The sequence below is a fragment of the Coregonus clupeaformis genome, chromosome 15, assembly GCF_020615455.1.
Source record: "Coregonus clupeaformis isolate EN_2021a chromosome 15, ASM2061545v1, whole genome shotgun sequence".
Lineage (NCBI taxonomy): Eukaryota > Metazoa > Chordata > Actinopteri > Salmoniformes > Salmonidae > Coregonus > Coregonus clupeaformis.
In genome coordinates, this window is record NC_059206.1 from 10,723,365 (window position 1) to 10,740,864 (window position 17,500).

The 17,500-nt window shown below is 42.7% G+C and overlaps 1 protein-coding gene across 9 annotated transcripts in view; it reads left to right on the forward strand.

Annotated features, from left to right (window-relative positions):
* Positions 1-17,500, forward strand: part of LOC121581840 (transcription factor 4) — a 340,785-nt gene that overhangs the window by 185,264 nt on the left and 138,021 nt on the right. For 7 of the 9 annotated variants that reach the window (XM_045224978.1, XM_045224979.1, XM_045224976.1 and 4 more), the window contains 2 exons: positions 9,594-9,726; positions 13,265-13,314. In XM_045224978.1, the coding sequence (XP_045080913.1) occupies positions 9,594-9,726; positions 13,265-13,314 (183 nt within the window). Of the gene's footprint in view, positions 1-8,683; positions 8,901-8,947; positions 9,044-9,593; positions 9,727-13,264; positions 13,315-17,500 lie in introns of those variants that run through there. The other 2 variants (XM_045224983.1, XM_045224984.1) reach the window with 2 other exon arrangements.

Consider the following 17,500-nt stretch of genomic DNA (forward strand, 5'->3'; position numbering starts at 1 on the left):
GACCAGGCTGTGGTGTGTCTGTAACTATACGTAGCTGTCTAGGACCAGGCTGTGGTGTGTCTGTAACTATACGTAGCTGTCTAGGACCAGGCTGGGCTGTGGTGTGTCTGTAACTATACATAGCTGTCTAGGACCAGGCTGGGCTGTGGTGTGTCTGTAACTATACATAGCTGTCTAGGACCAGGCTGTGGTGTGTCTGTAACTATACGTAGCAGTCTAGGACCAGGCTAGGCTGTGGTGTGTCTGTAACTATACATAGCTGTCTAGGACCAGGCTGTGGTGTGTCTGTAACTATACGTAGCAGTCTAGGACCAGGCTAGGCTGTGGTGTGTCTGTAACTATACGTAGCTGTCTAGGACCAGGCTGGGCTGTGGTGTGTCTGTAACTATACGTAGCTGTCTAGGACCAGGCTAGGCTGTGGTGTGTCTGTAACTATACGTAGCTGTCTAGGACCAGGCTGGGCTGTGGTGTGTCTGTAACTATACGTAGCTGTCTAGGACCAGGCTAGGCTGTGGTGTGTCTGTAACTATACATAGCTGTCTAGGACCAGGCTGTGGTGTGTCTGTAACTATACGTAGCTGTCTAGGACCAGGCTAGGCTGTGGTGTGTCTGTAACTATACGTAGCTGTCTAGGACCAGGCTAGGCTGTGGTGTGTCTGTAACTATACGTAGCTGTCTAGGACCAGGCTGTGGTGTGTCTGTAACTATACGTAGCTGTCTAGGACCAGGCTGGGCTGTGGTGTGTCTGTAACTATACATAGCTGTCTAGGACCAGGCTGTGGTGTGTCTGTAACTATACGTAGCTGTCTAGGACCAGGCTGGGCTGTGGTGTGTCTGTAACTATACGTAGCTGTCTAGGACCAGGCTGGGCTGTGGTGTGTCTGTAACTATACGTAGCTGTCTAGGACCAGGCTGTGGTGTGTCTGTAACTATACGTAGCTGTCTAGGACCAGGCTGGGCTGTGGTGTGTCTGTAACTATACGTAGCTGTCTAGGACCAGGCTGTGGTGTGTCTGTAACTATACGTAGCTGTCTAGGACCAGGCTAGGCTGTGGTGTGTCTGTAACTATACGTAGCTGTCTAGGACCAGGCTGGGCTGTGGTGTGTCTGTAACTATACGTAGCTGTCTAGGACCAGGCTGTGGTGTGTCTGTAACTATACGTAGCTGTCTAGGACCAGGCTGTGGTGTGTCTGTAACTATACGTAGCTGTCTAGGACCAGGCTGTGGTGTGTCTGTAACTATACGTAGCTGTCTAGGACCAGGCTGTGGTGTGTCTGTAACTATACGTAGCTGTCTAGGACCAGGCTAGGCTGTGGTGTGTCTGTAACTATACGTAGCTGTCTAGGACCAGGCTGGGCTGTGGTGTGTCTGTAACTATACGTAGCTGTCTAGGACCAGGCTGTGGTGTGTCTGTAACTATACGTAGCTGTCTAGGACCAGGCTGTGGTGTGTCTGTAACTATACGTAGCTGTCTAGGACCAGGCTGGGCTGTGGTGTGTCTGTAACTATACGTAGCTGTCTAGGACCAGGCTGGGCTGTGGTGTGTCTATAACTATACGTAGCTGTCTAGGACCAGGCTGTGGTGTGTCTGTAACTATACATAGCTGTCTAGAACCAGGCTGTGGTGTGTCTGTAACTATACGTAGCTGTCTAGGACCAGGCTAGGCTGTGGTGTGTCTGTAACTATACGTAGCTGTCTAGGACCAGGCTAGGCTGTGATGTGTCTGTAACTATACGTAGCTGTCTAGGACCAGGCTGTGGTGTGTCTGTAACTATACGTAGCTGTCTAGGACCAGGCTAGGCTGTGGTGTGTCTGTAACTATACGTAGCTGTCTAGGACCAGGCTGGGCTGTGGTGTGTCTGTAACTATACGTAGCTGTCTATGACCAGGCTGTGGTGTGTCTGTAACTATACATAGCTGTCTAGGACCAGGCTGTGGTGTGTCTGTAACTATACGTAGCTGTCTAGGACCAGGCTGTGGTGTGTCTGTAACTATACGTAGCTGTCTAGGACCAGGCTGGGCTGTGGTGTGTCTGTAACTATACGTAGCTGTCTAGGACCAGGCTGTGGTGTGTCTGTAACTATACGTAGCTGTCTATGACCAGGCTAGGCTGTGGTGTGTCTGTAACTATACGTAGCTGTCTAGGACCAGGCTAGGCTGTGGTGTGTCTGTAACTATACGTAGCTGTCTAGGACCAGGCTAGGCTGTGGTGTGTCTGTAACTATACGTAGCTGTCTAGGACCCGGCTGGGCTGTGGTGTGTCTGTAACTATACGTAGCTGTCTAGGACCAGGCTGTGGTGTGTCTGTAACTATACGTAGCTGTCTAGGACCAGGCTGGGCTGTGGTGTGTCTGTAACTATACGTAGCTGTCTAGGACCAGGCTGGGCTGTGGTGTGTCTGTAACTATACGTAGCTGTCTAGGACCAGGCTGGGCTGTGGTGTGTCTGTAACTATACGTAGCTGTCTAGGACCAGGCTAGGCTGTGGTGTGTCTGTAACTATACGTAGCTGTCTAGGACCAGGCTGGGCTGTGATGTGTCTGTAACTATACGTAGCTGTCTAGGACCAGGCTGTGGTGTGTCTGTAACTATATGTAGCTGTCTAGGACCAGGCTGTGGTGTGTCTGTAACTATACGTAGCTGTCTAGGACCAGGCTGTGGTGTGTCTGTAACTATACGTAGCTGTCTAGGACCAGGCTGTGCTGTGGTGTGTCTGTAACTATACGTAGCTGTCTAGGACCAGGCTGTGGTGTGTCTGTAACTATACGTAGCTGTCTATGACCAGGCTAGGCTGTGGTGTGTCTGTAACTATACGTAGCTGTCTAGGACCCGGCTGGGCTGTGGTGTGTCTGTAACTATACGTAGCTGTCTAGGACCAGGCTGGGCTGTGGTGTGTCTGTAACTATACGTAGCTGTCTAGGACCAGGCTGGGCTGTGGTGTGTCTGTAACTATACGTAGCTGTCTAGGACCAGGCTGGGCTGTGGTGTGTCTGTAACTATACGTAGCTGTCTAGGACCAGGCTGGGCTGTGGTGTGTCTGTATCATACAACACAACACTGTAGAACAGAACAGGAACACATATCATACTCCTTATGACATCAGAAAGTCCTGTGGTTTCCCCATGCTACTAGTAAGCCTAGCACTTGTTGCTGCCCACTCTCTACAGGTACCAAAGCAATATATTTTACAGTACTATTTTCCTTACTGTATAAACATATTTTCAGCATCCCTGCTGTAACTGTTACTGTAATGTTTTACAGTAAGGAAAATAGTACTCTGAAATATATTACAGCATCTCTGCTATAAAGCAAAATTACAAGATCTGTGAAAATCCTAGATCTGTGATCAGCGGCAGTGGCAGCTCTTTTCGGGGGTTTGGGGGTTCAAACACACAACAGGACGGTTTGGGCAGGAGAGCATCCAGGAGAGAGAAGTCAGCGGAGCATCAGTTGTTCCTCATGGGGCTCCGTAACAATCCTCCTCATTTCTGATTTTTTTTTAGTCATTTTAGCAGACGCTCTTATTATCCAGAGCGAATTACAGTTAGTGAGTGCGTACATTTTTCATACTTATTGGTCAGCTCTTCTCACCCATAGGACAAGCATAGAAAAATAAAGAATAGAATGAGAGACTGAGAGCACCAGGGCTGTTACTCTGTGGGTTAAAAGACAGGGGACAAGGGACATATCAAGCTGGTGTCCCGCGTATGTGTGCTTACCTCACTAGAGGTCTTCATTCAAACTCAGTAAGCTCTTGGAAGAATGAGGCCAAGGTTGGGATTGGGAATAACCAGCTGGCTTCCTCTGGGCCACCTTTGTCATGTACTCTGTCCCATCTTCTGGATTCATAATCTTGGGTTGATTCAAACCTACAGCATATATCCAATATAGTTTATGAAATCAATTGAGGCATTGATCAAATACAAATAAGACAGCCAGATACACTACAACCCCTAGATAACTAAAACACCATTGCTTTAGCCTACACAATATCACAGATTATTTTACCAGACTCACAACATTTTCCTTTCTAGCTGTGCCACCAAATGTTTGCAAACTACTGGTAAAGTGAACATGTTCAGCTAATACTGTAACATTATGGAACAACGTTTTTTTTTTAAATTAAACACATGGTTAGCGGGAGAGGCAATGTGGACAATCCTGGCCTACAAAACAATGATTTATGTCGCGCAGATGACAGCCAAATGAACCGAATCACACAGGGTTGTGACAGCTAAGGAGGACGCTGTGTCTCGGGGTTTTAGCCATTGATGCTCTTCCCCATTGAGTAGAATATATCACGATGACATATAGATGGCTACCAATATGAGTTATTTCTTGTGTAGGCTGCTATCCTACTTGAAATCCTGGGAGGGGATAATTCGCCACGTTACTAGTTTCCACAGCCGACACTGTGTTGGGCTACAGTTGACCAGTGGCGCTGCGCTTTCGGTCGGCAGGCACCTGGATACAACATGGCGCACTGGTCATTCGCATCAGCTTTAGCGGCTCTCGAGTACGGCCCACCAACGCGGATTATGTGTAAAATGCAGCCCGTCAATCGGAAAAGATATGGGTCATCTTTTGAACTGCTAGAAACGAGCTATTTTCTCTGTAGTAATGGTGGAAACGGTCACGAATCTGCTCTCAGTGTATTCTCTACGGTCACACGGGCTAGATATTTACGGGGCAATTTAGAGCAGACCTAAATATATTTAGTCAACTTCAGCTAGCTAGCAAGCAAACGTTAGCCAGCTATCTAGCTAGGTTACCTAAGGAAACATGTAGTGATTCAACGTTGGCTAGCAATAAATATGCTTACAAACAAGGCACCCACTACAGCAGCTGCTGAAAATATTCTTCCACTTCACAGCCGCTTCAGAAGATATTTACTAAAATAGTTTTGAGTTTTATGTCTCATCCGACAGCATGATGTTGGCGCCTGAAACTGATACTTTGAATCTACAATAGGCATCAGCTATTACTGTAAAGAAATACAGTATGTTAGTGTAATTTTTTACAGGAGGCTTCCAATTACAGTTAATGACAGTATTTTTCTGCATTTTACCAATAATGCATAGCAATCTACAGCATTAATGCTGTAAAACTAATGTCAGTATTTTACTGTGCATTCTACAGTGTTTTACTGATTACAGACAAGTCTTACAGTGTAGAGACTTTACCCATCAAACAAGTATGGCTGATTCAAGTAAGGCATCATGTGAAAGTGCTTTAAAGGCCTGGGACAAGCCCTATGGTGATGCTCCTACTGTAAAGAGACAAGCCCTATGGTGATGCTCCTACTGTAAAGAGACAAGCCCTATGGTGATGCTCCTACTGTAAAGAGACAAGCCCTATGGTGATGCTCCTACTGTAAAGAGACAAGCCCTATGGTGATGCTCCTACTGTAAAGAGACAAGCCCTATGGTGATTCTCCTACTGTAAAGGGACAAGCCCTATGGTGATGCTCCTACTGTAAAGAGACAAGCCCTATGGTGATGCTCCTACTGTAAAGAGACAAGCCCTATGGTGATGCTCCTACTGTAAAGGGACAAGCCCTATGGTGATGCTCCTACTGTAAAGAGACAAGGCCTATGGTGATTCTCCTACTGTAAAGGGACAAGCCCTATGGTGAGGCTCCTACTGTAAAGGGACAAGCCCTATGGTGATGCTCCTACTGTAAAGAGACAAGCCATATTGGTATGCTTCTACTGTAAAGAGACAAGCCCTATGGTGATTCTCCTACTGTAAAGGGACAAGCCCTATGGTGATGCTTCTACTGTAAATGGACAAGCCCTATGGTGATTCTCCTACTGTAAAGAGACAAGCCCTATTGGTATGCTCCTACTGTAAAGGGACAAGCCCTATGGTGATTCTCCTACTGTAAAGGGACAAGCCCTATGGTGATGCTCCTACTGTAAAGGGACAAGCCCTATTGGTATGCTCCTACTGTAAAGGGACAAGCCCTATGGTGATTCTCCTACTGTAAAGAGACAAGCCCTATTGGTATGCTCCTACTGTAAAGGGACAAGCCCTATGGTGATTCTCCTACTGTAAAGGGACAAGCCCTATGGTGATTCTCCTACTGTAAAGGGACAAGCCCTATTGGTATGCTCCTACTGTAAAGGGACAAGCCCTATGGTGATTCTCCTACTGTAAAGAGACAAGCCCTATTGGTATGCTCCTACTGTAAAGGGACAAGCCCTATGGTGATTCTCCTACTGTAAAGGGACAAGCCCTATGGTGATGCTCCTACTGTAAAGAGACAAGCCCTATGGTGATGCTCCTACTGTAAAGGGACAAGCCCTATGGTGATTCTCCTACTGTAAAGAGACAAGCCCTATTGGTATGCTCCTACTGTAAAGGGACAAGCCCTATGGTGATTCTCCTACTGTAAAGGGACAAGCCCTATGGTGATTCTCCTACTGTAAAGGGACAAGCCCTATTGGTATGCTCCTACTGTAAAGGGACAAGCCCTATGGTGATTCTCCTACTGTAAAGAGACAAGCCCTATTGGTATGCTCCTACTGTAAAGGGACAAGCCCTATGGTGATTCTCCTACTGTAAAGGGACAAGCCCTATGGTGATGCTCCTACTGTAAAGAGACAAGCCCTATGGTGATGCTCCTACTGTAAAGGGACAAGCCCTATGGTGATTCTCCTACTGTAAAGAGACAAGCCCTATTGGTATGCTCCTACTGTAAAGGGACAAGCCCTATGGTGATTCTCCTACTGTAAAGAGACAAGCCCTATTGGTATGTTCCTACTGTAAAGGGACAAGCCCTATGGTGATGCTCCTACTGTACTGCCAAAGTAGGGCTTAGTCTCCATTGGGGAGCTCCACTTTGTCTCTGCTCTTGTCTTCCATCCAGTAATAATGCTGTCATGTTCATCCAGATTATAGTACTGCTATCAGGAAAAAAAAAGACCTTTGTTTATTTGGCTTTGACTTCAAACTATTTACCCCTTGTTCTGTTTGGTTGCATTCTTTTCTTCAGCTGGAAAACCACATTATTTATTTGGACGTGCTTCAAAACTTTTACGCCTTTTTCTGTCTTTTGTGTGGTGCCATTTTTCCAAATTATTTCTCAATGACCTCCTCTCCTTTCGATAATCGTCATTTGGTGCTCAAGCAGGCATGATCAAGGATGAGTCCCAAATTGCACCACCCTATTCCCTACGTAGTGCACTGATGCATACATAGTCTACCCCTGTGTTATAAATGCCAAGGCAAGGTGCCTTAATCCTTCATGGGACAGTTCCTCTCTTCCATCTCTGTTCCCGCTCTCTCTCTCTCTTCTCTCCTCTCTCTTCCCTCTCTCTCTCTTCTCTTCTCTCTCTCTTCCCTCTCTCTCTTCTCTTCTCTCTGTCTCTCTTCCCTCTCTCTCTCTTCTCTTCTCTCTCTCTCTTCCCTCTCTCTCTTCTCTTCTCTCTCTCTTCCCTCTCTACCTCTTCCCTCTCTATCTCTCTATCTCTCTCTCTCCTCTCTCTTCTCTCTCTCTCTCTTCCCTCTCTCTCTCTTCTCTTCTCTCTCTATCTCTTCCCTCTCTCTCTCTTCCCTCTCTCTCTTCTCTTCTCTCTCTCTTCCCTCTCTACCTCTTCCCTCTCTCTATCTCTCTCTCTCTCTTCCCTCTCTCTCTCTTCTCTTCTCTCTCTCTCTTCCCTCTCTCTCTCTTCCCTCTCTCTCTTCCCTCTCTCTCTCTTCCATCTCTCTTCTCTTCTCTCTCTGTTCTCTTCTCTCTCTCTCTTCCCTCTCTCTCTCTTCCCTCTCTCTCTTCCCTCTCTCTCTCTTCCATCTCTCTCTCTTCCCTATTTCTCTCTTCCCTCTCTCTCTTCTCTTCTCACTCTCTTCACTCTATCTCTTCCCTCTCTATCTCTTCTCTCTCTCTTCTCTTCTCTCTCTGTTCTCTTCTCTCTCTCTCTTCCATCTCTCTCTCTTCCCTCTCTCTCTCTTCCCTCTCTCTCTTCTCTTCTCTCTCTCTTCTCTCTCTCTTCCCTCTCTCTCTTCCCTCTCTCTCTCTTCCCCCTCTCTCTCTTCCCTCTCTCTCTCTTCCCCCTCTCTCTCTTCCCTCTCTCTCTCTTCTCTCTCCTCTCCCTCCTCCATTCAGGTGCTAGTCATTTATCTTAGTTAATATCAGGCGCTGGATGCCAGCTGGGTACAACAGCGCGTCATCTCTGAGATGGGGAGAGGAGAGTGATGGTGGGGTGATGGTGGAGGGGGTGGTGGTGATGGTGTGGGGGGATGGTGGGGTGATGGTGGGTGATGGTTGGGTGGGGGGAGTTGACTTACTTTATGTAAGACAAGAGTCCTTTTGTTTTAGCAGTCTGAAGGCCCCCGTCTTAGTTTCCCAGGTGTACTCCCAAATGGCACCCTGTTCCCTATATAGTGCACTAACTTTTGACCAGGGCCCATATGGGCCCTAGTTCACTATATAGGGAATAGGGTTCCATTCGGGTGGTAGCCAGAGTTAATGGGGACCCAGGAGTAGGCCTGTAATTGGCCTATTTAGCCTGTTTAGCATGTGAATTGAGATCTAGTGAAGCATGTCTGAGTCTGTTGTGAGAACCCCAGTGACTGGAATTCCGATCAGGGCAAACACTTTCTCTACTTGATCAACTACACTAATTAGTTCAGTCGCTGGGAAGTTTGAACAAGTTCATCCGTAAAGTTGGGAAATCTTTTCTTGTGCTCGTACAAACTCCTGTGTACACTAGTACACTTGTCTCCTCTCATCGCCCAGCAGGAAAATTCCAGTCCATCTTCTGCTCGTTCCTTCTTGTTTATTTCATAATAATTTAACGAACCTACACGCACTTGTTGTTGGTGAATCATTTAACTTGATTAGGAGAACAATGTTAGTCGGTGCAGAGTTTAATCAAGAGATATGATGGCTTCTCGGGGTAAGTGGACTACGGTCACGGGGAGTTGAGATAAGACACTAGTTACGCAGTTTCAGACGGAGCTGTCAGTTCAGGGGTCATCTGGGGCTTTTTAGTGGACTACGTCCTGATATGGATACTACCTTGTTGTTTTCGTTATCAAGGTAATTTTTTATAAATGTATATCTGTTGCGGTAGGTTATTAAATATGTAGATTGAAATTAAAACTTTAATTACATTTTTTGTTCATTTTGTTTCTTAGGGTTGGGATTCAAGTTTAGAAGTAAAACGTAAAGGTCTGCATGTGCTGAAACTGAAAAACCTTGACAACGTATTTTATTGATTCCAACCTTGTGATTATTTTAATTATCTTCAAATAGTTTGTCTTGTGTATAATTACTTTATTTTTTCAGGGTCCTATTATTCCAAAACCTGTCATTTACGTTTAATAATCCTTCATTTAAGCGCATCTTTAAAACGACCACAAATGGAAACGTGCTGCTGCCGATTCAGGCCAAATGTTACTTCATGTTTCTACATTTTACTGTAAATGTGTGAGGATTGTAATTTTCTGAGCCGCTCATTTCACGCACCTCGACCTGACGTCACACTGGAGAACACCGTGAGGGGTACATTACGTTTAGCGACTGGTGTGTTCCTATCCTGTGTTTTTTTGTCTGTTAACGTGTCTCTGTCCTGTCCTGTGTGTTACAGCCGAGTCTCCTGGCAGGAGAGATGGGCATGGGCAGTCCTGGGGCGGTGTCGCCCACCAAGCCTGGATCCCAGTATTACCAGCACTACAACAACAACAACCCTCGCCGGAGGCCACTGCACAGCGACAACATGGGTGAGCTCAGCTCCCGACCCTCACACCACTCCACCAGGCTCTTAATCTCGCTGTTCTTCTCTTCTCTTCCTCCTCCTCTTCCTCCTCCTTCTCCTCCACCACCTCTTCCTCCTCCTCTTCTTCTTCCTCATCCTCCTCCACCACCTCTTCCCCCTCCTCTTCTTCTTCCTCCTCCTCCACCACCTCTTCTTCCTCTTCCTCCTCCTCCTCCACCACCTCTTCCACCACCTCTTCCTCCTCCTCCACCACCTCTCCCTCCTACCCCTCTCCCTGTGGTCTCTCTCTCCCTCCCCTCTCCTTGTGGTCTCTCTGGACGTGCGTTCGAGAGGGCAGTTGAACAGCCTAAGAGACATTTGCTTCTGTATGTGTCATGTCACCATCACTCTATACACAGAAGAACGCTACCTGTTGGGTCATAATGTGATATGTAGCACAATAACACTTTTTACACATTCAGTTTCACAAAGTGACTTCACCAAAGTATAGTTAACTTATAATTAATGTAATATCAGAACTGATTCTATTTTAATATCAAAGCTGTTTAAAAAATAAATAAATATATTGGTCATGAACTATCACACAAATTGTGTGTTCAACATACATAGCTTTTTAATTAATATGATCCATTCTACGTATCCAAAGTCAGTCAGACTTCTTGGAAAGCCAAACGCTTCCGTGTGACGTTGTTTGGGTGGAAAACCTGAAAGAGGAAATTATAAATAAAGTAGACAGATATCAGGCCTTGAGAGGTGTCAGCCTTGAGAGGTGTCAGCCTTGAGAGGTGTCAGCCTTGAGAGGTGTCAGCCTTGAGAGGTGTCATCCTTGAGAGGTGTCAGCCTTGAGAGGTGTCAGCCTTGAGAGGTGTCAGCCTTGAGAGGTGTCAGCCTTGAGAGGTGTCAGCCTTGAGAGGTGTCATCCTTGAGAGGTGTCAGCCTTGAGAGGTGTCAGCCTTGAGAGGTGTCAGCCTTGAGAGGTGTCAGCTTTGAGAGGTGTCAGCCTTGAGGGGTGTCAGCCTTGAGAGGTGTCAGCCTTGAGAGGTGTCATCCTTGAGAGGTGTCAGCCTTGAGAGGTGTCAGCCTTGAGAGGTGTCAGCTTTGAGAGGTGTCAGCCTTGAGAGGTGTCAGCTTTGAGAGGTGTCAGCCTTGAGAGGTGTCAGCTTTGAGAGGTGTCAGCCCCCAATTAGAACTGTTATGGTGACCGTGTTACCGCCACACCGCCAGTCACGAGTCATGACCGCGGTCAAATTCCACGTGACGGTTGAGTAACAGTAACTAGGCTTCTCCAAAACTGTGCTCCGATGCTGCTGATGGTCATTAGTAGCCTACCAAACTTGCTAACGGCCAGTCGCTAACTGCCTGGTGCTCGGCGCTCTATTGTCCCTCTAATCACTCTGACGTCATTGCAAATGCGATCGAAAAAAATCGAATCAAACAGTTAATGAGAGCCCTGGCATTCAGAGTTTGAGCGGAATAGGATCACCCGTTGCTCAGTAAGAGTTAGCTATTCATAGCTGGTTGATGCATGGAATTAAATAACTATTCCTATATATGCCCGTGTTGCACTACATTTCTATAGGCTATGCTATGTAAAAACAGCTTTCTATTGGCTAGGCCTTGATATATTTATTTCTCAACTTTCTTTAATGTTAAGCACGTTGCTTCGCTTTACAACCGGAGTAGCCTACCTGGGCGTCATGAAAATGAACCCGCGCGAAAAAAGCGTCCTCCATTCGCTATTCTGGTGCATTACAGATTGTCTTTTTTCAGCCCCCTGCTCCTGTTCTGACAGCTGCATGATAATGGTCCATTCTAAATCAAAAACTAATTTCACACATATATCATTTTAGTGTATGTAAAGACAAGATTAAATTGAGAATAGTCTGCTGGGTCGCATGCATCAGCCCACAGGCCTATATGGACGAGCCTGTCACACTTCATATGCAATGTAGGCTATGGGATGGTAGCTAGCTAAGTGCACCGACGCAATGCTACACAACACTACTGCCTCCAAGCGAGCTAACCACTGTAGCTAGTTTTGACATTATAATTACGTCACAATGGATTAGCTAGATTCCATTAAACAGCTGCCTGTGTTAGCTGCTGAGTTAGTGCAGTGTCCTTAGCTAGCTAGCTAGATGAGTTGTGCTAGCTAACATATATGCTTACGTTGGCTAGCTAGCTAAATATTGGGCTATGGGCCGGCACTGGCAGTATGTTGTTTCTTCATCATCTTGCTAGGTAGTTATCTAGCTGTGGCCATCTGGCTGGTATTAACAAGGGCTTTCTACAAAATAGCAACATTAGTGCAGATAGCTTGCAATCTAGACCATAAGCAATATGCATAGATACAGTGCCTTGCAAAAGTATTCATCCCCCTTGGCGATTGTCTTATTTTGTTGCATTACAACCTGTAATTTAAATTTATTTTTTATTTGGATTTCATGTAATGGACATACACAAAATAGTCCAAATTGGTGAAGTGAAATGAAAAAAAATAACTTGTTTAAAAAAATTCAAAAAAATCAATAACGGAAAAGAAAAGTGGTGCAATCTGAAAATAGTTTGATGGTGAGAATATTATCAAGTGCTAGTCAAATTGTGAATGAGAGATTGATGAAGTGTGTGCAGCCTGCGCAAGAGACAGAGCAGAGTGCCTTTCATTAGACTTTATTCAAATCAAATTAGTCGCATCATGCAGCCTTAGAATGTATTAGAAATCAAAACAAATAGCCGAAGGTTTGTGTCATCACTAAAGTTGCATAAATAACTCTAAATTAAGCAAATTATCACTTTGTTAACCGCCGAACAAAGAATAGCCACGTGTGTGTGCACTCCCTCAGAAAACGTTTGGGGAAAATATCCTTTCTATTTTATTCAGCAATGTTCAATTGTATTCTTCTTACTATAAAATAATATAAAATAATGCCATGGGAATTATCAGCAAATCTTGTCTGCTAATGTAGCCCACAGCCATATGGCATAGCCAGATCAGGGCCTATCATGAGGACGACTCAGAAAATATGTTATTCTGTTCTTCTGAAATAGGCTACATTTTCTTTATATCATAATGTTTCTTTAGACCTGCCTAAAATAAATGATGGATTTATTGTGACGGTTTAGGCTATATTAAATTAAGTTATTATACTTTTTTTTAATGCAGCTGTTTTCAAAGGTCCACATCAGTGGCTTGTAGGCTATGCGTGGAAGCCAGGAGATGCTAAATGTGTTTATGTTAATTAACGGTCAATTACCGTGAGACCGGCAGTTATTTGCATGACAGTTACCGGCTGACAAAATGTCCTACCCCCAATATAAAGTGAATTATTTTGTGTTTTGTGATAGCTATATTTGTAGTTTTACTTGGTTGTATGTTGTCATGTTAAGGCTTCCTTATTTAGCCATGCTCAATAAGCTATTTGTGAAGCGGCTTGATCAGTCATTGAGTTTGTTCAGTCTTGATCGTGTGACTTAAAAAATAAAATAATGAGGTTATCAATAAAAATGTGACACTGAACTGTGTTTAATTCTTGTGTTTTCAGAGGTCCATACAAAGAAAGTTCGGAAAGTTCCCCCCGGTTTGCCTTCCTCAGTAAGTCATATTTTATTTGATTTTAATGCTGTGTTGAACTGTGGCTTGAAATAATTGTACACACACACACATTTGTATTCCTATAAGTATCTCTATTTTTCAGATCAACAATGATCATTAACTTTTTTAATATACAGTGGGGTCCGAAATTATTGACACCCTTGATAAAGATCAGTAATAATGACTGAATAAAATGAATCATTCAAATACTGAGCTATATTGTATGGGGGGAAAAAAGGAAAATGATATTATTTTATAATAATACAATTGCTCAGAGAAAGAGATTTTATTTAACAAGTAACCATTTATTTTTTTCAAAAAGGTAGGGGTACAATTTTTTGACAACCCTAAAGGTTCTTATAAATAAAGTAGTGTAAAGTGTTTTATTTGGTTCCATATTCCAATGACTACATCAAGCTTGTGACTCTACAAACTTGTTGGATGCATTTGCTGTTAGTTTTGGTTGTGTTTCAGATTATTTTGTCTGCAATAGAAATGAATGGTAAATTATGTATTGTGTCATTTTGGAGTCACTTTTATTGTAAACAAGAATATAATATGTTTCTAAACACTTCTACATTAATGTGGATGCTACCATGGTTACGGATCATCCTGAATGAATCGTGAATAATGATGAGTGAGAAAGTTAAAAGGTCAAAGATCATACCCCCAAGAAATGCTAACTTCTCACCATTACCAGGGGAGGTTAGCATGTCTTGTGGCTATGATATTTGACCTTCTAACTTTCTCACTCATCATTATTCACGATTCATTCAGGATTATCCGTAATCGTGGTAGCATCCACATTAATGTAGAAGTGTTTAGAAACATATTATTATTCTTGTTTAAAATAAAAGTGACTCCAAATTGACACAATACATTATTTACCATTCATTTCTATTGAACACAAAATAATCTGAAAACAACCAAAACGACCTGCAAATGCATCCAACAAGTTTGTAGAGTCACAAGCTTGATGCAGTCATTGCATACTAGGAATATGGAACCAAATACTACACTTTTGACTACTTTATTTATAGAAATATTTAGGGGTGTGAATAATTTTGACCCATACCTTTCTTTGAGCAATTGTATTAGTATAAAATAATATAAATCATTTTTTTTGTTGCTGCATACAATATAGCTCAGTATTTTATTGATTTATTTTATACAGTCATTATTTCTCATCATTATCAAGGGTGTCAATAATTTCAGACCCCACTGTATATTACATAGACTATATTATGCGATATACATTAAATATATTATAAACTATATCAGACCTCCTAATGGCATGGTTTCTTGCACTGAATTCAAATACTCCTCTGAAATAAATACACACCGCCGACATACCTTTTGAAAAGCTGTGACTTTTGCGAATAGTAGAAACAGCTTGCTATTATTTCCGTAAGTCCAGGAGAGGACATTGTATGGACATTGAGATGGCTATTGTTTAAGGCTTATGCCCACTTAATTGGAAGTTAATGATGCTAAAATGTATGGCTTGTCATGAGAAGGCATTTGCTGCAGTCTCTAAGCTCTGTGGGAGACTGGGAGTCTATGGCAGTAGGTTTGTGTTGCATTGTCCTTGGTTTGGGAGAAAAGGAGCATGGAATAAATCCTTCCCAAAGAAGCATTTGGGGAAAGCCAATGTTGTTAATCTTTTGTTATGCCTCAAGTGATGTCATAAGGGATACTTATTCCACTATCTAGACAAACATATTAGGAGCTGATTTCTTCTTCAGGTTCAGAGTAGAATAGAGAAGACAAATCTCGGCCGTTTGAATGAATTGAGATCTGAAACCCCGTTTGAAATGTATTGAGATCTGAAGCCCCGTTTGAATGTTTTGAGATCTAAGGCCCGTTTTGTTGCCACCAGGGTGGAGTATTCACGACAGGTTCTTTTTCTGTCTCGTTGTCAATTGAAAGCAGATTTTACGGTTTATATTTTTGTTGTGGTTGTTGGGGCTTTGGCCTGAGAATGCCTTGTCTTGGCCAGTATGACAGCCTCGCTGAAAGACGTTTTCATGCATTTGGCATTTTTCCAAGGCCTGTTACCGTTAAAGCTCTGACTCAGTATTTACTGAAAGTTTTGTGTCATTTTGTGTCTTTCTTTCTGACATAACTTTTTAATTTCTCCTGAAATGTCACTTTATCTATTTTTGCGATGCTTTTTTGTTTTCGGTGTCAAATGCATTCCCCCACTAGACTTGCAAAGGGCACAGCTGGGTTCCGTGCATGTCATTTTGTTCAACAAAGATTACCAAGACCTTTGCTGTAATCCGACATTTGCTGGCGTGGATAAATTATATTACAATCAAATACTATTTATTTTCAACAGGGAAGTGTATCCAATCAATAATACCACCACTGGGTTAGTAAGCTTACATATTAAATATTAAATCGTTACAAATTCTAAAACATACTCAGGCCTAGATGGAAAGATGCCAGTAATGCCGAGTCAAAAACCTTTTTCTTCCCGTAAAGCTATTGATGCCATACCATGTGTTAAAATTATACTGACTTTTAACAATGTACTAAATTTGATAGTCAATCAATGGATCTCAATTTGACATATCTACTACGGTATTGTATCATTGATTTAGATTGTTATCGTATCTATCATATTTCATTTATAAAGACTTTGTTGATCGTAATTTTAGAAATACATTTATTTCTTACGTAGGTACATTTGTATAATTAAAATAGACAGATATTTGATTTGATTTGATATTTCTTTTATTTAAGACATATAAACAAAACATATCCATTTTGTACTGCACAATGTCTGATGGATAGCACATGAATTGAACATGCTTTCCCTGGTCTCCTCGCAGGACGTTTTTTTCAGGTCTAACAGCTGAACCTGTTGTTATATAAAAGGTGTGAAAGCTATATATATATAGGCTATCGTTTGTGTTTTTTTGTTGCGCAAATCTTTGATCATTTGCATGGTAACGTAGGTGTAGCATTGAGTCCAGATGCACTTCAAATCAAATGAAATCAAAGTGTACCTGCTGATATTCTTCCTTTCTCTTAAAATCTATCCAACTTTTCTGTATTGTCCGATATTTTACTAAATGAATAAAGAGTGATGGCCTGTGTCTTAAGCGTTCACCTTTTTCATCAGTGGCCAAAAACCCCATTGTATGTATCAATGATCTTCCCCTGACCTCGCTGGTACCTACACTGATTTCTTGTTCTTTTTTTTTTCTTATACAAAAAAAATCCACTCCTGGATCTTTCTTTCTCTATTATAGTATGCCAAAATGTGTTTGTTAGTGAAGTTGATTTACTTAAAGAACAATTGCGCTGTCACTAGAGAGAAACCTTGGAATGATGTGGTAATAAATCAAGAGAAAACTAGTTTACATTAGCAGGGTGCAGTTTGTCCTCCCCATAGAATGATGACACAGCCCCTCTAGTAATTTAATAGGATCTATATGGTTGTTTGTCCTTTAATTCATTTGTTTCATGGTGTTTTAGAGACAGAGATTTTTTAAATCAATTATTCAGACTATGTTATTATGCTTTCCTTATTTATTTGTTTGTTTCACAAGATCGAGAAAAGTTGCTAGTGTTTTCCCCCCTGACATTTGGCAGTTGGTCGTTGACATAATGGACTATTACACTGAGTGACTCATAGGATTTTATTGGTAATTGGGAAATATTTAATTTGTTTTGTAATTTGGAAAAAACTAAACCTTGATAAAAATGAAAAAGGCAGCAAATGTTTTCACCGTCACCTGGGATTCTAGGACATTCTTGAATATACATGTCATTTTCCTAACCTTTGTGGCGATCGATTGATTTCCGTTGTATAAATAAATTGATGGAAAAAGGAATACCTTTGATCAATAATCCATATTAGACAGTGTCTTTGTATTGAGGGGTTGCAGACAGACTGACAATATATAATCATCATTAGATAGAGATGGTTAGATAGCTTTAGCTCAGTCTAGGACAACAGTCTAACTCTTTCACATCAGGGCTATTATTATGTCTTATTTCTGTGAGTTCCTGTATCTCATGTTGTTTAAAGTGGAGAGAGTTAATTAAATGAGGTCTAGCGGAAGGTACAGTAGCGATCCTGGATAGTTTTCCGTGAGCTTTCCTGCCCCCTCCAGCCCTGTGTTGGGCATTACAGCTCATTATCCATCATTCTCCATCTGTCTCAATTTTATTA